At 41.6% G+C, this 19,946-nt stretch overlaps 1 protein-coding gene across 1 annotated transcript in view; it reads right to left on the reverse strand.

The window, feature by feature from the left end:
- Window positions 1–19,946, reverse strand: part of sirt6 (sirtuin 6) — a 49,630-nt gene that overhangs the window by 18,263 nt on the left and 11,421 nt on the right. Inside the window, exons 3-4 of the mRNA XM_080212947.1 lie at window positions 18,721–18,903; window positions 2,800–2,859 (exon numbers count right to left, since the gene is read on the reverse strand). Of these exons, the coding sequence (XP_080069073.1) occupies window positions 2,800–2,859; window positions 18,721–18,903 (243 nt within the window). The remainder of the gene's footprint in view (window positions 1–2,799; window positions 2,860–18,720; window positions 18,904–19,946) is intronic.

A 19,946-nucleotide genomic window follows, 5' to 3' on the forward strand; every position in this document is an offset into this window, starting at 1 on the left:
GTTTCTCTAATTTAAATCTCTTATACATTTCCTGCTCAATTCATCCGAACACTGGGGGGGTTTGTGCTCTCAGTCCCCTGGGCCCCACACTCTGGAATTTCCTCCTCAAATTTATTGTCCTCAATATCTCGCTCTCTTTTACTTTAAGAATTGCCTTTAAACTTCCCACTTTGCGCGAATGTTTGGTTATCTGTCCCAATTACTTTTTACGCAGTTCACTTTTTCTGAGAAAGACCTTGGGATGTTTTACAGTGTTAACAAGCCTATATAAATGCAAGTTGTTGCTGTATAACTGCAAACAGCAAACGTGCAGGTTCTGGTAAGAGACTCAGTTTGCTTACGAAAATTGCTGGAGACGTATGTCTGTAAAACAGAAAAGATGCTTGAACAATAACAATTATCCTTATCTACACTCCCATAACTCAGTAAGAGGATTTTCAAAGTGACACTTGTTTTTGGAAAGATGAGTGAAACCTCTGTGAACAGACTTATTGTGGAAACAGGTCAGAGCCAAGATCAACGGCGGAACAGTAAACTTGATTAAATTCCCGTGCAGAGTTTAATGTTCATTATATTTTTGTGAACAATTTAACCGGTATTAACTTGATTCATGTCTGTACTTCACAGTTAACATACATGTCAAAATAAGACGCAAACACAAACTCAGGCCAATATGAAATATACAAAGACAAGGCATCCCATGTTACACTAACATCTCTTCAATTTGATGTATTTATCCTATTGAAGATAGACTTAAGCTTAAGGAATGTTGCAGAAATTAAACATCTTTAATGTTTAAAGGTTAAACATCTTTAAACAACTACAGCTTTTAATGCTGTGTCCTCAATAACACAAAGGCAGCATTTCATTACCATGCATCTACTTTACTCTGGCCAAGCAAACTAAGATGTATAAGATCACCTACTGTAGCATACATCATATAGTTATTAAAGGTATGGCAGGAAGCAGAACACAATGTAAAGCTACACTGCTCAGGAACCATGAGCCTAATATTACAACTCATTAAAAGGGCCTGTATGTTTGCATTAAACAATTCATAAAATGGGAAAATAAAAGATAAAGTTGCCTTGGTCCCTGATGAAGCAAGGGATAATCATGAGTAATCTCAACTGGTATGGGAAATGAACCCACATTGTTGGCATGGCGTCACTCTGCAAAAGGAACCAGCTGTCCAGCCAACTGAGCTAAACCGACCCCAACAATTCTTAACAGAATGAAGTGGTTATTTTAAAATAATAGCAGCAACAGGCTATAAAAACAGAGATATTGCTATAATCAACAAAATGTGATAAACCTTTCACCTTTTGAAGTCATAAAGGAAACAGACACTGCAGTTGAGCATTCAAGCTTTGCCATTCACCACCAATTTTCCTAAGTCTCACCTGTTCCTGCATTTCACAGGAATTTCACACTATGTCATGACAAAAGCCACCATAGCCTTAAATTGTATTCATTGCACATAACAGTTTAATTTTACAGTACACAGCTAAAATGGGAAACTTTATGAAGCATGAAGGATAGAAAAGGCTCCTGCAATGCACAGAAACGCCAATAAAAATTGTTAAACGCACAAAGATTGACTTGCAATTACTCAGAAACTTCAGAGGGCCAGAAACCACCCAAGAGGGTCAAAATTTATACTCTCAAGCCAGAAGATTCAATTTTTTCTGCCCTCTGTGTGTAGGAGTGGGTAGGAAGGGGATGGATGGGGTCGAGATTGAAATGCATGTGCAAGAACAGATACAATAATATAGCTTCTTTGCAGGTTGTGAAATATAACTGGTCACCACATTGGCAGGGGCAGGGAAATTGAAAAAGAGAAAAACTCGTTTTCACTACACAGAATGGGACCTTCCTTTTGCAACCGATTGAAGTTGTGCACAAAGCTTAGTTTGAGAGCATGCTTATATAAGCATTAATAATTTTGTTCCACAGCTGAGCAATCGGATTAGAAGTGCAGCCTATATACAAGTGTGGTTTGTGTGTTTGCTAGACCTGTAAATATTGGAGCAAAGTATGGTTTGGCTATTGCTAAAGCTAACCACCTGAACTTATATAACGCCTCTAACCTGTCTGAGTGGTTGACATATTGAGCAAATAGCTGTCTTTGTCACGAAGAGGAAGTGGGGTCACAGCAACATAGCTTGTGGTGGAGACTGTGAATGGCCCGAGGGTTGGAAATGAGATGGAATCAGTGATGAGGAAGCAGCATTTGTGCTGGGGGCTGAAGAAATGGCTTTGGTATTCGAAATGTTTAACTCGGGCTCACTGAAGACTGGATATCGGATAAACAGATTCAAAAACAGAGGCAGTGGAAGGATCAAAGAGATGGGAAATGGCAAACTGGGAATCTTTACAGTAAATGGGGAAGATAACTTCATGTTTGCTGATGTGGGCAAGGAGAAGCACAAAGATGAAGAACAGCAAGGTATCAGGGACAGGTCTTGCTCTACGTTCTGCAGAAGAGCCATACGGATCAAACCATTAACTTTGTTTCTCTCTCTGCAGATGCTGCCAGGTTTATCCAGAATTTTCTACTTTTATTGGGGGCAGATCTTTGGTGGACCCCAGAGGAAAGAGCATCAGGTGTGAAGAGTAGCCAATAATGCAGATACTTTAGCTCTGAATACAGAAGACCAAATTGCTGAAAAAGACATTACAAAATTGGGGACATGATATACAGGTCCCCGAGTGAACTGAGATCCATTCAGCTGTTACTGCAGCTTTCAAAAATATTAAACCCAGGAATGCGAGGTTCTGGAAATGAAGAGAACTTACTTGCCACATTTGGTGCATTCTTCCACAAACATGTTGCCATGGAGTTCTGACAGCTTGTCTCTGAAAAGAAAACACAATGAAAACATCAAAATCCACGTGGCCAGTATAGCAACACAGAATTTAAAACTCAAACAGGCCATTTGGCCCACCTGGTCTATGTAAATACTTATGCCCCACAAAAGTCTCCTTCGATCCCTACTTCATCCAACTCCTGCCTTGCCTGACCTTCCCTATTCAGACTGCTTGAGACAAGAGCAATGAAATATGCCCCTGGCTACATCAGTGTGGAGCCGAGAGGCAAGAAACACCCATTTTTACAGCACTAAATGAAGAAGGTAAGCTTGAAAGGATTTGTGGTGGGAGTATTGCATTGGGAGGGGGATAGAGGGGTTGGATATTTGGAATCAGGCCTTGGTTGGGGAGTGCCTGGCCAGTTAGTGGGAGGCAGTCTTTGAAATGGCCTAGCAAGCCACTCAGTTCAAGGACAATTAAGGATGAGAATAACTGCTAGCTTTGCCATCAACACCTGCATCCTATGACAGAACAAAAACAAATTCTTGGTCAGCACTTGTAGAGGGTGCGAGGGAGAATTATCACCAAAAGCCAGCGAAGTGCTGTGGAATGCCCTGAAATCATGAAATGTACCCTCATGTTTTGTCGTGTTTTCTCATCACATTGGAATCAAGATGGAAGCGCTCACACTTCAACAACCCCTCCCAACCCTGCCTTTCCCCACCATGGTGCTGCAGTGGCCTTACCAACAACGTGTTAACTTCGATGATAATGCGACATGCGCAGTCCATAAAAATATTTCGCTTTCAAACTCATAATTTAAAGAACTTTTTTAAAACTGTCACTGCCTTAAATTAGGCTTGAAACCATCAGGTGACGACAATCTGTGTGAAGTGTCAATCAGAATTTCAAAAACTATTTGTTTGAAGAGATTAGTTCCAATGATCCTGCCTCGAGTCAGAAATGATTAAAGATCCTACGGCTGGTATGAAAATTGAATCATGTGACAGGCTGAAACCAATAGGGACTGTGCAGGATGCCAGTTACTTTTGCATTCATTCTGGCTTCAATAATGAAAATATTGCTTGGCAGCCTTTGATAAAAGTTACCCTGTCACCACCACCATACTCTGCACCATCAAAGGTCCATTCCTATTAAGAAGCAAAGCTGAAGATTTTGCTGTTAAATCCAGAGAGACTCGTGACTTTTAAAGAGAAATTTGAACTTCCAATTGACAGCTGAATAAAAGTCAAGATTTTTAAAACTTTTACTAAGTGATTAAAAAAGCATTATTGACTAAAAACACTTTTTTATAAACAAACTTGTACTTCAAACTCCCATTTAATTTTTAGCATGAATGAAAGTCTCCCATTAAGGTTCAACAGTACATTGTCCATTAAGTGGATGCCTCATCCTCCAGGAACAAGTCTAAAATTACTCTTATTTTCCAATGTCTTGCTTCCTGCTTGGTAGCTGGAAAAGGAACTGTCTTTCACTTCACTGTAGATTCCTTCTTCCTACTCCAAGCTAGATAACTCTTTCAGCCACTTCTAAATTGGTGCAAATGCAGTCCTCAATCTGACCTCGTGCATCTCCCTGCTTTACTGGGAAGCCTGCAACCTGATCTCAAAAATGGCCTCCTTTACTCACTTCCCCATGGCAACATGAGTAACATTAGCCTTGTAGCCAAATAGAAATGCTAATTAGTTTTCTCTTATACCAATTCCCTTTTATTTTAGAAGTATATAGGTATTTTACAGCCCCACTCTTTATAACTTGATACCTGTTGCACCTTTAGGAGGCTCAAGGTATACTCATGCCATAGTCAGGCACTGTAGCCATGCCTCCTTTGATCTCTAACAATCAAATCACCGTCTCCAGAGCAGATTATATAACTCCCTTCATTTACCTTATATTTCAGAGCTGTAGCTTTACAATTCTATAAACCAAAATATATTGTTGTAAAGCATAATCATCTTAAAAACTGTACAATTGTAATAATGTTCAAAGTAAAGCCATGCTCCAGGCAGCAAGTTCAAATGTAAACAGGGTTCTCTGGTATAGCCAAATTGTCCAAATCCGGACATTTGGTGAAAAATTAAGCTTTGTGGGCGGCAAGGACAAATTGGGCCGAAGGGCCTGTTTCCCTGCTGTAAACGTCTATGATTCTTTGTAAGATGCACTATGTATATCCCTTGATGGAGCTGCTACGGATGCCATTTCAACCAAATCATCTCCCACAAACTAGCTAATGGATAATAAAATACAACCTTGTAAATATTCCTTCAACAGGCAAGTAAGTCATTATTTTATTGATTTACCCTTGACGTGGCAAGATAAATATTTAAAATATTAGCTTTAGCTTCCAGAAGACAATAAGAAAAAAATGTTTTTTAATTCACTTTACAGGACGTGGGCATCACTGGCTAGGCCAGCATTTATTGTCCATCCCAGTTGCTCTTGAGAAGATGGTGGTGAGCTGCCTTCTTGAACTGCTGCAGTTTCTTAGGTATAAGTACATTCACTGTGCATTTAGGGAAGGAATCAAAGCAGAGAGTTGGAATAAATGGGTGCTTTTCTGATTGGCAGTTGGTGACCAGTGGCATGCCACAGGGATCGGTGCTGGGGCCTCAACTGTTTACTATATACAAATACGATCTGGAGGAGGGGACCGAGTGACGGGTAACAAAGTTTACTGATGACACAAAGATAACTGGGAAAGCGAATTGCGTGGAGGACGCGGAAAGTCTGCAGAGAGATTTGGATAGGCTAAGTGAGTGGACGAGGATCTGGCAGATGAAGTGTAACGTTGGCAAGTATGAGGTTATCCACTTTGGAAGGAATAATAGTAAAATTACTATTACTGTAAAATTACTGTGCAGAGTGACCTGGGGGTCCTTGTGCATGAATCGCAAAAACTCAGCAGGTGATCAAGTATAAAAGCACGGAGGTCTTGCTGCAATTGTACAAGGTACTGGTGAGGCCGCAACTAGAGTACTGTGTGCAATTTTGGTCCCCTTATTTGCGAAAGGATATATTGGCCTTGGAGGGAGTGCAGAGCAGGTTCACCAGGCTGATACCGGAGATGAGGGGGTTAGCTTATGAGGGGAGATTGAGTAGATTGGGCCTGTACTCGGAGTTTAGAAGGCTGAGGAGGGATCTTGTAGAGACATATAAGATAATGAAGAGGCTAGACAGGGTAGAGGCAGACAGATTATTTCCACTTAGAAAGAAAACAAGAATTAGATGACACAGCCTCAAAATAAGGGGAAGTCAATTTAGACCAGCATTGAGGAGGAACAACTTCTCTCAGAGGATAGTGAATCTTCGGAATTCTCTGCCCACTGAAGCAGTGGAAGCTACCTCGTTAAATGTGTTTAAGTCACACGTAGATAGATTTCTGATCAGTAAGGGAATTAAGGTTTATGGGGAGCAGATGGGTAAGTGGAACTGAACCATGATCTTATTGAATGGTGGGGCAGGCTCGAGGGGCTAGATGGCCTACTTATGTAGGTCATGCTGCATTTGGACATGGACTGTTTCAATATCTGAAGAGTCACGAACAGTTATCAGCAAACACCTTTATTCTGACCTCATTGATGAAACAGCTGAAGATGGTTGGGCCTGGGACTAACCCGAGGAACCCCTGCATTTTTGGCAGAATTAGGGTGACACTGCTGCCTCACAGGGACCCAGGTTCAATTCTGGCCTTGGGTGACTGTGTGGAGTTTGCACATTCTTCCTACATCTGTGTGGATTTTCGCTGGGGGAGGGGTGGGTTTGGGGGCTCCGGTTTCCTCCCAGATATGCAGGTTAAGTGGATTGACCATGCTAAAATGCCCCCTACTGTCCAAAGATGTGTAGGTTAGGTGGATTAGCTTTGGTTAAATGCATGGGTTACAGGGATAGGGTGGGGGAGGTGTCCTGGGTAAGGTACGAGTCAGTGAAGACTTGACGGGCCAAATGGCTCCTTCTGCACTGTGGCGATTCTATGGGATTCAGCACTGCAGTAAATCAAGGTGGTCCATTTCAGATGGCAACGACTGCTGGGTGCTAAATGCCGGTTAGGACAAAACTTTAGTTACTTGGTTTTAAATATTATTTATGATTTTCACTTTTTATTACATAATGCAAAAGCAGAACTGCTAAGCGTTAGATCCCAAAACTATTGAAGATGTGAATGCTGAAGGCAAGATGTTGCTGTCTGGCAACTTCATACATTTTGACATTAGTAGATTGAAATTTCTGTGGTGAATGTAGATCCTAGGATAATTTTTGTAAATTAATAACTAGCTACATTTTAACCACTGTCCATTTCTCTTTAATATGTATGCCACATCTGAACACATCTTTTGTTTCTTTTCTTTTTCTATTACCTTCTCCATCATTCTCTTTTATTATTTAATAATTTCTGTTCTCTCAGATGTCCATATTTTTCCCTTCTTATGCCCACTCTGAACTTGCTGTTATCCTGCTTCTGCATTTGCCAAAAACTCTTCATTTCTAACATCATTATTTTAATAAAAGATCATAACCCAAAATGTTAACTCTGCCTCTCTCTCCACCATTAATACCCAACCTACTGAGGATTCCCAGCACCTTCTGCTATTCAGGTGCCAATATTTTAATTCTGAGCATGGTTACCTTTGACATTGTTCCCACTGGCCTTCCCAAATTTAGGACTTGCATCCCTATAATAGTAACAACACTTCAGAAATGCTTCTGGTAGTGAAATGTTTTGTGACAACCTGAGGTTGTGTAAGGTAGCCAAAATACAAGTTTCTTCTGTTACTTATTTTGATTGTAGCTTTATCCTTATTTGTTTAGTTGCAAAGTATTTTACAACTTTTTCCAAATGGTTCTGTAATTGGGAGCTATTACACAAACTGTGCTTTCTATTGAGTTCAGGAGAAAGTGCTTTTGAAACATTTTCTGTTAACTATATGCAGTTTATCAACTCAATCATAGAAATTTATGGCACAGGAGATCATTCAGTCATTATGTTAGTGTTAATTAATAAATTCAAAGTTCCAAATCTTGGTCCATAGCGTCTTACGTTACTGCGTCTCAAGGGCAAATCTAAGTACTTTTTAAGAGTGATGAGGGCTTCTACCTACATTCCTTCAGGCAGAGAGCTCCAGATTTCCATTTCCACAATCCTTCTCAACTTACTCCTTGTTCTTATATCAGCGATGGGCAACCTATGAGTGGCCTACCTTCATCTCAGTGGGCCGCACGATTGAAATCAGGCTTGGTAACTAACCATGGTTCCATGAATAAGATGAAATACATTTAATACATGGCGAAGATTTCATATTGAGTTATAGAAAATGCTTAATCGTTCACATATTACTGGAATTATCAAGTTCAAATAGTAAAAACAAAATAAATATTTACAAGTTGGACATAGAGGGAGCGGACACGTCTCAATGTTGTGAGCAATGAAAACCTCACTTCACTTGCCCTTATTTTACATGCAAATTACTTCAGTGTTACCGACAGGAAAAAATCTGTTAATAGAAATAACTGAATGTGGAAATTGGGATGGCGCAGTGGTATAGTGGTTAGCACTGCTGTCTCACAGCGCCAGGGACCCAGGTTCAATTCCCAACTCTGTGCGAAGTCTGGGCGTTCTCCCTGTGGGTTTCCTCTGGTTTCCTCCCACAGTCCAAAAGACGTGCTGGTTAGGCGCACTGGCCATGCTAAATTCTCCCTCGGTGTACCTGAACAGGTGCTGGAGTGTGGCGACTAGGGGATTTTCATAGTAACTTCATTGCAGTGTTAATGTAAGCCTACTCGTGATTAATAAATAAAGTTTATTTTTTATCCTATGCGTGGGTAATAATCAACAAAATGTTTCGTAGGTTGCACTCAGAACCCAGACTGCATGTAGCCCTGGGCCACAGGTTGACCACCAGGGCCTTACACCAATTACTTTAAATCTCTGCCTCCTGGTTATTGCCTAGGAAATAGGTCCTTCCTATCCACACTCTCTCTAGGTCACAACAACTAAATCACCCTTCAACGTTTTCTGTTCCGAAGAATGCAGTGGAGTGGGCCATTGCCGTATTAACTCGTTCCACTACATCCCAGCTTTTCACTTCAAGGAATAAAAGCCTGAGACCACCCTGTTTTAGATCTTTTGGACAGATGACAGCTTGTTGGAAGTGCAAGAAATACACGTGTTGCTGGCTGAAACTCAAAGTGAGGTAGAAAGTACATCTTACATTGTCTTGCTTCAGCTAAAACCTTTTGATCTCACCAAGGTAAAGGCAGAAGTGTCAATAGAGGAATAAGCAAAAGCTAATGCAATACAGCTGTACTCAGAACTAATGGTGAAACATTGCGTGCTTGGTATTTTCTATTTTCAAAGAGGAGTAGATGATATGTTCTGAAAATGATTTTCTGACCCACTTTCTAACAAACCTATTGCACACTTCAAAGCCCTAGCCTCTGTTCAAAAAGTACTGCTTCCCAAAATCCAGGTGGTCACTAAAGGCCTTTTGGAATACACAAATATACAAACAGAATAGGAAAAGATGTACTGGTCTATCCAGACTGCCCTACACAACAGTAACTCAATTATTTATAGTCCCATTGCAGGCGAAATCAATATTGTCCTTGCTAGTGTCACTTACATCTTAAGAATAAATAGTCCATTACACAAACCAGCCTCCTATCCATTGACTCTGTCTACACTCTCCGCTGCCTTGAAAAAGCAGTCAGCATAATCAAGGACCCCATGCACCCTGGACATTCCTTCACCTTCGTTCATCGGGAAAAAGACACAAAGATCTGAGGTCACGTACCAACTGACTCAAGAACACTTCTTCCCTACCACCAGACTTCTGAAAGGACCTACCTCAAAGTTGATCTTTCTCTACACCCCAGCTATGACAGTAACACTACATTCTGCACTCTCTCCTATCCTTCTCTATTTACGTTATGCTTCATCTGTATAGCATCATATGTGAGACAATAATCAATCAAATCAAAATCCTATTGCATTAACACAATATTTCTATTCCAAATGGGCCACCAGTCACAAATTTTAGCACCAAACTGCCACAGAAACATCACTTCCTGTAATCAAGAAGACTGCAATGAAGGTCGCCACATTTCAGTTATGACTTTCAGAACTTATATATAAGTGAAGTAACAAGTTAACGTTTCGGATGAAGCACAATTTGTGCTCTATCTGCACCAACACCTACCAACTTCATTCCGGCTAAAACATTTCCGATTGGACTGGGGTTTTATCAGAAGATACCAGTGTTCAATAAATCCATCCAGTCACTGAAGGCTGCCAGCTATGAAACTGGTTTTAAATCTGTTTCCAACCAGTACTCTTGATTAGCTCCATAATACTTGCCTTTGTAAAACAGTAGACCTTCATTCAAAAGGCATTATTTCTCTCATCAGCTTTGCTTTCAGACTCTACAGAATTTGCAAAAATATTAATGTCAAGGCATCTCACAGATCAATGAGTAAATATTGAGAGTGAGAAAGCAGAAATGGAGATACTGAAAATCTGTGTGGAAAATTAATGCAATTCTACTAGTAAGTGCTATACTATACTGCCGAGTAACTACACCAATAGGACCAGTACCCTTCTCCAAGCTTGTCCTGGCTTGGTGTTATACATAAATACAGCTTGCCCACTTTTCTGGCCACAGCCAGGTTCTTCACACTTGCAATCTCTTCTCACGCAGCCCAAGTGTTACTTAAATCAGCCTCTAATGCAACCAGTGGTAAGGCAGCTTGGAAGAATTTGACAGTTCAAAATCCTAAAGGGTCTAGAGTGATTTCAGAGAGAGACTGTTCCCATTCAAAAGGGTGAAGAATTGGAGATGCTGATGTAAGATGATCGACAAAAGAACCAAAGAGTGACATACAAGAAAAAGTGTTACGCAGGGAGTGGTTAGGGTCTGAAATAAGAACATAAGAAATAGGAGCAGGAGTAGGCCATCTAGCCCTTCGAGCCTGCCCTGCCATTCAGTAAGATCATGGCTGATCTGAAGTGGATCAGCTCCACTTTCCCGCTTTCTCCCCATAACCCTTAATTCCTCTGTCTATCAGAAACCTCCCGTGACTTAAATATATTTAGCGAGGTAGCCTCCACCACTTCAATGGGCAGAGAATTCCAGAGATTCACCACCCTTTGAGTGAAGAAGTTCCTCCTCAACTCTGATCTAAACTGCCCCCCCACCCCCACCATCCCCACCCCCCCACCTTGAGGCTGTGCCCTCTAGTCCTGCTAGCCTTTCTAAGCAGGAAGAATCTCTCCACCTCTACCCTATCTATCCCCTTCACTGTCTTATACATCTCTATAAGATACCCCTCAGCCTTCTAAACTCAAATGAGTACAGACCCAGTCTATTCAGTCTCTCTTCATAGGCTAGCCCCCTCATCTCCGGTATCAGCCTAGTGAACCTTCACTGCACTCCCTCCAAGGCCAATATATCCTTCTGCAAGTGCGGCGACCAAAACTGCACACAGTACTCCAGCTGCGGCCTCACCAGTGCCCTGTACAGTTGAAGCAAGACCTCCCTGCTTTTATATTCTATCCCCCTCGCTATAAAGGCCAACATTCCATTCGCCTTCTTGATCACCTGCTGCACCTGCAGACTGGGTTTTTGCAACTCGTGCACAAGGACCCCCAGGTCCCTCTGCACCGTAGCATGCTGCAGCTTTTCGCCTTTTAAATAATAATTCCTCCTACTATTATTTCTACCAAAGTGGATAACCTCACACTTGCTAACGTTATACTCCATCTGCCAGGTCCTCACCCACTCACTCAGCCTATCCAGATCTCTCTGCAGACTTTCCACACAGCAACTTTTTGTGAGGCACCTTATCAAACGCACTGCTTGAGCGTAGAAGAGACAGATATAACTGGGGTTTTCAAAATTAAACTGGCTTAACACCAACAGACAATAAATTGTAGGATTTTGGGGAAAGGGCAGAGACGTGAGACTAGCTGAACTCCCTTCGCAAAAAACCAGGCTCTCTTCTCTGCAGGAACCATTTTATGTTTCTATTTGCCCACTCCATGGCACAGCTGGCAAGGTGTTTCCAAAAAAGATTTGGCTGTGTAGCAAAGGTGAACTTCTCAGATATTCCTTGTTTTTTTTTATTTTTGTCTAATTCAAGTTTCTGCCTTAAGCCCCTCGCTTTCTGATTAATTACCAATTCCCCTGTCTTTCTCCTCTTAAAGTGATTATGTGGTGTCAAGCATGCTTTATGTCATGTGTCTCAGGAAGCACAAACCAAGAATGTGCACAGACATCACACAAGCCCTGGGTCAGACTGAATTTATGACTATTTTTCATTAGAAGGTGAAGTTTGGAAAATGAGAGATACAAGGTGCTTTGACAAAGGGTCATCTGGACTCGAGACATCAGCTCTTTTCTCTCCTTACAGATGTTGCCAGTCCTGCTGAGATTTTCCAGCATTTTCTCTTTTGGTTTCAGATTCCAGCAGCCACAGTATTTTGCTTTTATTCAAAGTCTCTGCTTCCACTGCCTTGAAGGGGTTAGGGTTCCAAAGACTCCACCAGATTTATCTCATCCCTTAAATGAGCGACCCCCTCATTTTTAAACAGTATCCACTAGTTCTAGATTCTCCCACAAGAGGAAAGATCCTTTCCACAACAACTTTGTCAACAGCTCTCAAGATCTTGTATATTTCAATCAAGGTTCCTCTTATTCTTTTAAACTCTAGCGAGTACAAGCCTATCCCGTCCAATCGTTCCTCAGATAGCATCTCATTCCTGGTGTTAATTTAATGAACCTCCTCTGAACTGCATCTGAATTCTTCCTTAAATAAGGAGCACAATACTGTACACAGTACTCCAGATGTGATCACACCAGTGCCCTGTATAATTGAAACACTTTATTTTCAATTCCCCTTGCAATAAACGATACCATCCAGTTAGCTTTCATAATTACTTGCTGCAGCTGCATACCAATCTTTTGTGATTCAGACCCTCAATCTCAAAGTTCTGCAATCTCTCCACACTTAAATGACATGCTTTTTCATTCTTGCTGACAAAATGGTCAATTTCACCTTTATCCACACTATTCCATTTGCCAGACAATTGCCAAGTCACTCAACCCATGTTTCTCTGTTGTCTTCCCTTGTTCGCTTCACAACTTACTTCCTTATCTATCTTTGAAATTGATCTGACAGGCAGCAATGTAAATGGAGAATGGTCATTATTATATATTAGGATGCCCTCCACAGCTTGTAATTAGATCATTTTATATTTGGAACATTTTAATCTCACATTGCACTGATTTTGCAAGTCTTGACAACTTCAGAAAGCATTATTTTCTCCTGATTTGAGGTTCTATATTTGAGATTCACAAGTCTGAAACTTATTTGATTGCAGCAATTTTCACCAAATGCAGCTCTGCAAATTGCTTGATCTGATTTTCAGTCAATTTAGCCAAAGATTGACAGGAAGTTAGCTTGTTCTTAGCAACAACTGCTGTGGGCAAGATTCGACTGCCAGCAGGAAAATAATCAGGCCAGAACTGGTCAAGTTTTATTCTTCAAAGTGAATTATGGCCTGCTAGACTGGGTGATAGATCAGCTTGATCAAAAAATTGGGCATTGCAAGGAGACAAATCCACATGTATTTGCTTTGCCTTTCTTGCTCATGCAATTTTAACTAGGAACAATGTGCTGGGCATACACAGCAGAGATCAGCAGGAGTGTAAAAAACAAGAGTTAATGCTTCGGGTAAGCCATAAAAATTGGGAGATAAGTAAGCGCATTAACTGAACTGCACAAAAGGAAGAAGAGCAGGAAAGGAAGAGAGAATGCATCATGTTGAGTCCATTGAATCCAGAGAGCGGCAAAAGTGCACCCTAGTGAGTGGCCTGAGCCAGAGTGCAGATCCAGTTTCTCTTGCATGTTGTTCTTACACAAGCTTTTTACATTCCAAGACTCGTGCTGGTTCACAGAGCTAATCTTTATTTGCTCTTACATCTTTACACCCCTTTGATCCTTCTGAAGATGATCACTAATGACTTTTTTCACCACTTTCCAAGCTTTAGCAAAGTGAATGGTTATTCTTCTTCCTCTCTTTAGTGTAATTCAGTATTACTGAAGGTTCACTTTGATTCCATTCTCCACTTCCGGTGAATGCTTGCTATCTGACCTACTCTGCCTTTTAAACGATGCCAGTGGATTTACCTCATATTTCAGTGCAGAGATCATTGAAGGTGACAGGACAGGTGGGGAGAGCTGTTAATAAAGCATATAGTATTCTGGACTTAGAGTACAAGAGCAAGGAGTTTATGCTGATTTTATATGAAAAACAAATTAGAGCAGTCATGAGGATAGATTGGAAAAGTTGGAACTGTTCTTGAAGAGAAGATGGCTAAGAGGAGATTTGATTGATGCTCAAAATCGGTGCTGTTGTTGATAGTGAGGAGGATAGTCTAAGGCTACACACTGATATTGATCAGCTGATAAGTTGTGCAGAGCAATGGCAGATGCAATTTAACCCTGATAAGTATGAGGTGATACATTTTGGGAGGTTTAACAGGCGTCCTGCTCTGACATTGGTATTGACAATGAACAGAAGGTCCCTGGGGAATATTGAGGAACAAAGGGACTTGGTGTACAAGTCCATACTTCTATGAAGGTGGCAGCACAGGTAGATAGGGTGGTGAAGAAGGTATATGGAATGTTTGTCTTCATTAGCCAGGGCACAGAACATAGGAACGGAAAGACCTTGGTACAACCTTATAAAACATGTGTTAGGCCACAGACGGGAGTATTGTGTGCAGTTCTGGTCATCACACTGTTGGAAGGATGTAATTGCACTGGAGAGGGCAGAGAGGACATTCACCAGGATGAGGAGAGACTGGATAGGCTGGGTTTGTTTTCCCCGAGCAAAGGCGGCTGAGGGCACACTGAATAGAGGTATACAAAATTATGAGAGGCACAGATGGGTAAATTGTAAGAATCTTTTCCCCATGGCACTGGTGTCTCAACACCAGGTTAAAATCCAACAGGTTTATTTGGTAGCAAACACCACTATCTTTCAGGGCTTTGCCCCTTTGTTGGGTGAGTGGGGAGTTCTGATCACAAACAGGGCATATATGTGCTGTGAGACTTCTTACTGTGTTTATCCCAGTCCAACGCTGGCATCTCCACATCACTGGTATCTCAAACCAGAGGGCACAGGTTTAAGGTGAGGAGTTAGTGGTTTAGAGAGGATCTGAGGAAAGTAATTTTCACCCAGAGAGTGGTGGAATTATGGAACGCACTGCCTGAAAGTGTGGTGGAGGCAGATACTCTCAAAATTTAAAAAGCACGTGGACAAGTACTTAAATCCCAAAGCATAGTAGGCTAACACCGTCAGCTGTGGTCCAAGTGCTAGTAAATGGGATCAGTATAGATTGATATTTGATTGACATAGACATGGAAGGCTGAAGAGCCTGCTTCTGTGCTGTACGACTATGACTCTGCTGGACAGAGTAGATAGGGAGAAACAGTCCCTATTTGGAAAAGGATCAAGAATGAAAAGGCACAGATCTAAGATGCTTTGCAAAAAAAAAGCAAATGTGATATGAGAAAAAAAACATTTCCACACAGTTGTTCAGGTCTGGAATGCACTGCTTGGAAGAGTGGAGGAGGTAGGTTTCAATCGAGGCACTTAAGAGGGCATTAGATCATTATTTGAGTAGAAACAACATGCGGGAGTACAGGGGAACGGCACTAAGTCATAATGCTCATTTGGAGAGCTGGTGCAGGCACGATGGGTTATGTGGCCTTCTTCTGAACTGTACCAATTCTATGATAAATAGGTGATGAAAGAACAATCAATTTCTGGCGTTCTGAACTTTTTCAATAGCTTAAAGGCATTATCTGCATGACTGATGCTGTTCAGCTCAACCATTCCATACAAATTCATATTTCACTGCAAAATAATGCTGCTATTTTTATTCAACAAGTCTGCTGATGGCAAAAGTATTTTTTAAATGCAAACAGCTAGCAAGTAGCGATGTTCATGAGATGCCTATAAGGGCAGAAATCACTTTGCACTGAATGGAGGCATAAATGGGGACATGCTTAGGAAATCAGAAACACAAAGGGACTTGGGAGTCATTGTTCAAGATTCTTTTAAGGTTAACATGCAGGTTCAGTTGGCAGATAGGAAGGCAAATGCAATGTCAGCATTCATGTCGAACAGGCTAGAATACAAGAGCGGGGATGTACTTCTGAGGCTGTATAAGGCTCTGGTCAGACCCCATTTGGAGTACTGAGAGCAGCTTTGGGCCCCATATCTGAGGAACGATGTGCTGGTCTTGGAGAGGGTCCACAGGAGGTTCACAAGAATGATCCCTGGAATGAAGAGTTAGTTGTATGAGGAACGGTTAGGGACTCTGGGTCTGTACTCAGAGTTTAGAAGGACAAGGGGGATCTTATTGAAACTTACAGGATACTGTGAGGCTTCGGTAGAGTCGATGTGGAAAGGATGTTTTCACTAGTAGGAAAAACTAGAACCAGAGGCACAACCTCAGGCTAAAGGAATGATCATTTAAAACAGAGATAAGGAGAAATTTCTTCAGCCAGAGAGTGGTGAATCTGTGGAACTCTTTGCCACAGGAAGTTGAGGAGGCCAGGTCACTGTGTGTCCTTAACGCAGAGATAGATAGATTCCTGATTAATAAGGGGATCAGGAGTTATGGGGAAAAGGCAGGAGAATGGGGATGAAAAAAATCAGCCATGATTGAATGGTGGAGCAAACCTGATGGGCCGAGTGGCCTAATTCTGCTCCTATGTCTTATGACCTAATGAAATAACATTAATCCGGGTCCCAGTTACCTGCTGGACCAACTTTGATCTGTTACTATGATGAGAGAAACTTTCCAGGTCTTTTTCTCTCTCATTAGCCGGGTTTTTATTTGGTTTTTTACCTCCCCTGGATATTACTGGAAAACAGAAGATGCTTTTTATCTTGCACTCAGAGCCAGATCAAAAGCTCCAACAAAAAAATGATTTTTTCAGCAGTACTCAAGTTCTGTGTTATACTATCAAACAAATATTGCCTAGATTGGATGGGTTTTAGGTGGGGAGGGAAGGAAACATCGTGCTGCATAAGATGTTGCAGTGGTATGGGACAGGCTGGAAGGCCCAGTGGCCCTTCTCCTGTCTATCACTGTTCGTATGCCAACTTGCAGATTAGCGAATGGAGCTCCACTGATTTAGGCAGGTAGCTCACATCACTGCAGCAACTCCACATTAAACTGGACATCTAATAGAGTAGCTCTCCGATGGAGAGACTGATTTTAGCAAATCTTCTCCACCAGCAACAAAGTTCTATTTAAAATTAAGCCAGATAGAAACTGCTGCACTGCTGGTTAATAAAAAATGCTTCACCAGCCTTTAAAAGAATAATCTGTGCATGCAAGCCACACAGATAACCGTTTACATTGCAAATTTGAACAGGACAAATAGGGGCAGCATGGTGGCACAGTGGTTAGCACTGCTACCTCACAGCGCCAGAGACCCAGGTTCAATTCCTGACTTGGGTCACTGTCTATGTGGAGTTTGCACATTGTCCCCGTGTCTGTGTAGGTTTTGTCCGTTGCTCCCATTTCATCCCACTGTCCAAAGATGTATAGGTTAGGTGAACGGGCTATGCTAAATTGACCCTTACTGTCAGGGGGATTAGCTATAGTAAATGCATGGGGTTATGGGGATAGGGCCTGGGTGGAATTGTGGTTGGTGCAGATTTGACAGGACGAATGGCCTCCATCTGCACTGTAGGATTCTATATTCTCGGACACCATATTTCCACCCTCAGTCTAAACAATCCAATTGAAAAACCAGACAGGTTCAGTAATGTACCTCTCACTATGGCATGATATTAGGACCGTAAACAAAGTTCACGATTTAAGCCAGAACTTCGGTTCGATCGTCTTTTTCTTCACTCAAAGATTAGAACATTTTACAGACATTTTCTACAATGTTCTGTGATAATTTAATTCCAGTCTGACAACAAGATAACTCGTGGTGCTGCAAATAATTACATTAAAAATACAGTAGCTTCTCGCAAAGGAATTCGATAATTGATGAGGCAATATACCGAACAAAAACATCCTATTATCAGATCAAATCTGCAAAGGCTTTCAGGAAAAAAAGTCATTGCTCATTGTCATACAAGATTCAAATGTCATCTCAAACAACTAGAAATGACATTTCCAGCAGTGTGGCCTCAAACCTGAGTGAATTCATACCCAAGGGATTTCCTTCTTCTGAAGTGGGAACATGGCTTTTAAAGGGCAATCTCTTTAGAGAGGTGTTTGGCAGATTCTCTCAAAGGTAGTGAAATTTAATTATTTTCTCCTCAGATGGGACTAGTCACCAAGTTACATCTTTCATTTTATTTCATTCTCACAATGAAAGACATGGCTGTTTATGAAAATAGGAGTGCTGCCAGCCCTTTTATAATACCTCTTCATTAGCTATCACTACACTGCTCAGGCAGTCAACACCCACATTTTCAATCGGGTCTCCTTCTCCAATTTGTAATTTTGTGAAGACAGAAGCAAAGTAATCATGTAGTACCTCTGCTACACCTTCCACCTCAGTCAGCAATTTATCCAACTTATCCCTTATGGGCCCCACTCCATCATTTTTTTACCAGTAATATGTATGAACAACATTTTACTGTTGGTCTTAGCACCTGTCATCCTTTCTTCATGCTTCTCTCTTAGCCTTCTTTATTCCAACTTTAGCCTCCTTCCTGCATTTGAGATGCCCTTCCTGATTTCTACTGCTATTAAAATTCCAGCATGCATCTCATGCCTCTTTCTGAAGAGTTACATATCTGAAAAACACACAGTTAAACTGCTTGTAGAAACAAAGAACAGCGCAAAGACCTACCTGGGAAAGCCTGACCGTACATGAAGCCCATCCACATTCTGGCTGACCACGTACTTCACCAAGCCAACTCTTTGTAGTGCCACCAGTGCCATATGGGTCTTGGAAGGCCTGGCTTCCTCGAAAGTGGTGTCAAACTTAGGTTCCAGGCCTTGTTCCTCCATCGTCCACACCCCACGTGGTCCCCTGTCAATATTACCATTGAACAGTTTACAAATTAGGCTGGTAAGTCTTTGTGATGAGGCTGCACGTTGGGAATCCAGCAGCATAAGCACTGTAGTGTGACAACACTTGATCAGCTAATGTGATCCATTGTTCTGCACTACAAAACCATTGGCTCATCCATGGAGTTTTATCGAACAACATGATTTTTGCTCCAACAGCAAATGCAGAATTGACTTGGGCACTGGACAAAGCCAATATCACTGCAGCCAATGTGTGCCAACCAGACGGAGGTCACCAATGTCTGTCAACCTAACAGAGGTCATCACTACAGGCATGCTTAGAATGACAGTCTATTGGCAGGTGCCAGCAGAGATGACCTCACTTACCCAATAGATTCGCACTGCATTAACTACAGTAAACCAAAGGATCACGCATCCATTTTGTACCACGAAATACAGTAACAATATTACTTCCGCTTGCCAAGTGGTACAAATTGACTCGAGTCAGGCAATACTCATAAGTTGAGGTTGTGCCAGCCACCATATAGATTGCTCTCAGGAGTCAGGGTACAAGGTGCAAGATAACTCTAACTGGTGCAATCACACAAAGTCAGAAACCTCAACACCATACAGATAAAGGTACCCCCATGTTTGAGTGTTATCAAAACGGTTTTCCCCTATATTCCACTTCCCCCTCATTCTCGCACAGCAAGATAAAGAGAATTCATTAACCCTTATAGAGAAAAGCTCAGAAATGGTGCAAAGGGTTGGTGCTTTGAGCAGGGCTGCTCACAACGTTCAATTTCCATAAACAATTTGAACTCTGAGTCAGAAATACAATTTTGACATTTGCAGATTACACCCAAATGGGCTGTTGCCAGGATGTGTGGGCACAGGGGTATAGCTAGTACTGTGGAAGAATGCACAAAAATACAAGATACTAATAGATTACAAAATGGCCATGTGACTGGCAAATTACTTTAAACCTGGATAAATGTGAGATGATGCACTTTGGTTAGAAGAATATGGAGATCTGCCAAAACCGCTCAAAATACAACACTCTTG

This window comes from Carcharhinus amblyrhynchos, chromosome 26 (assembly GCF_965287045.1).
Source record: "Carcharhinus amblyrhynchos chromosome 26, sCarAmb.v2.hapA, whole genome shotgun sequence".
Taxonomy (NCBI): Eukaryota; Metazoa; Chordata; class Chondrichthyes; order Carcharhiniformes; family Carcharhinidae; genus Carcharhinus; species Carcharhinus amblyrhynchos.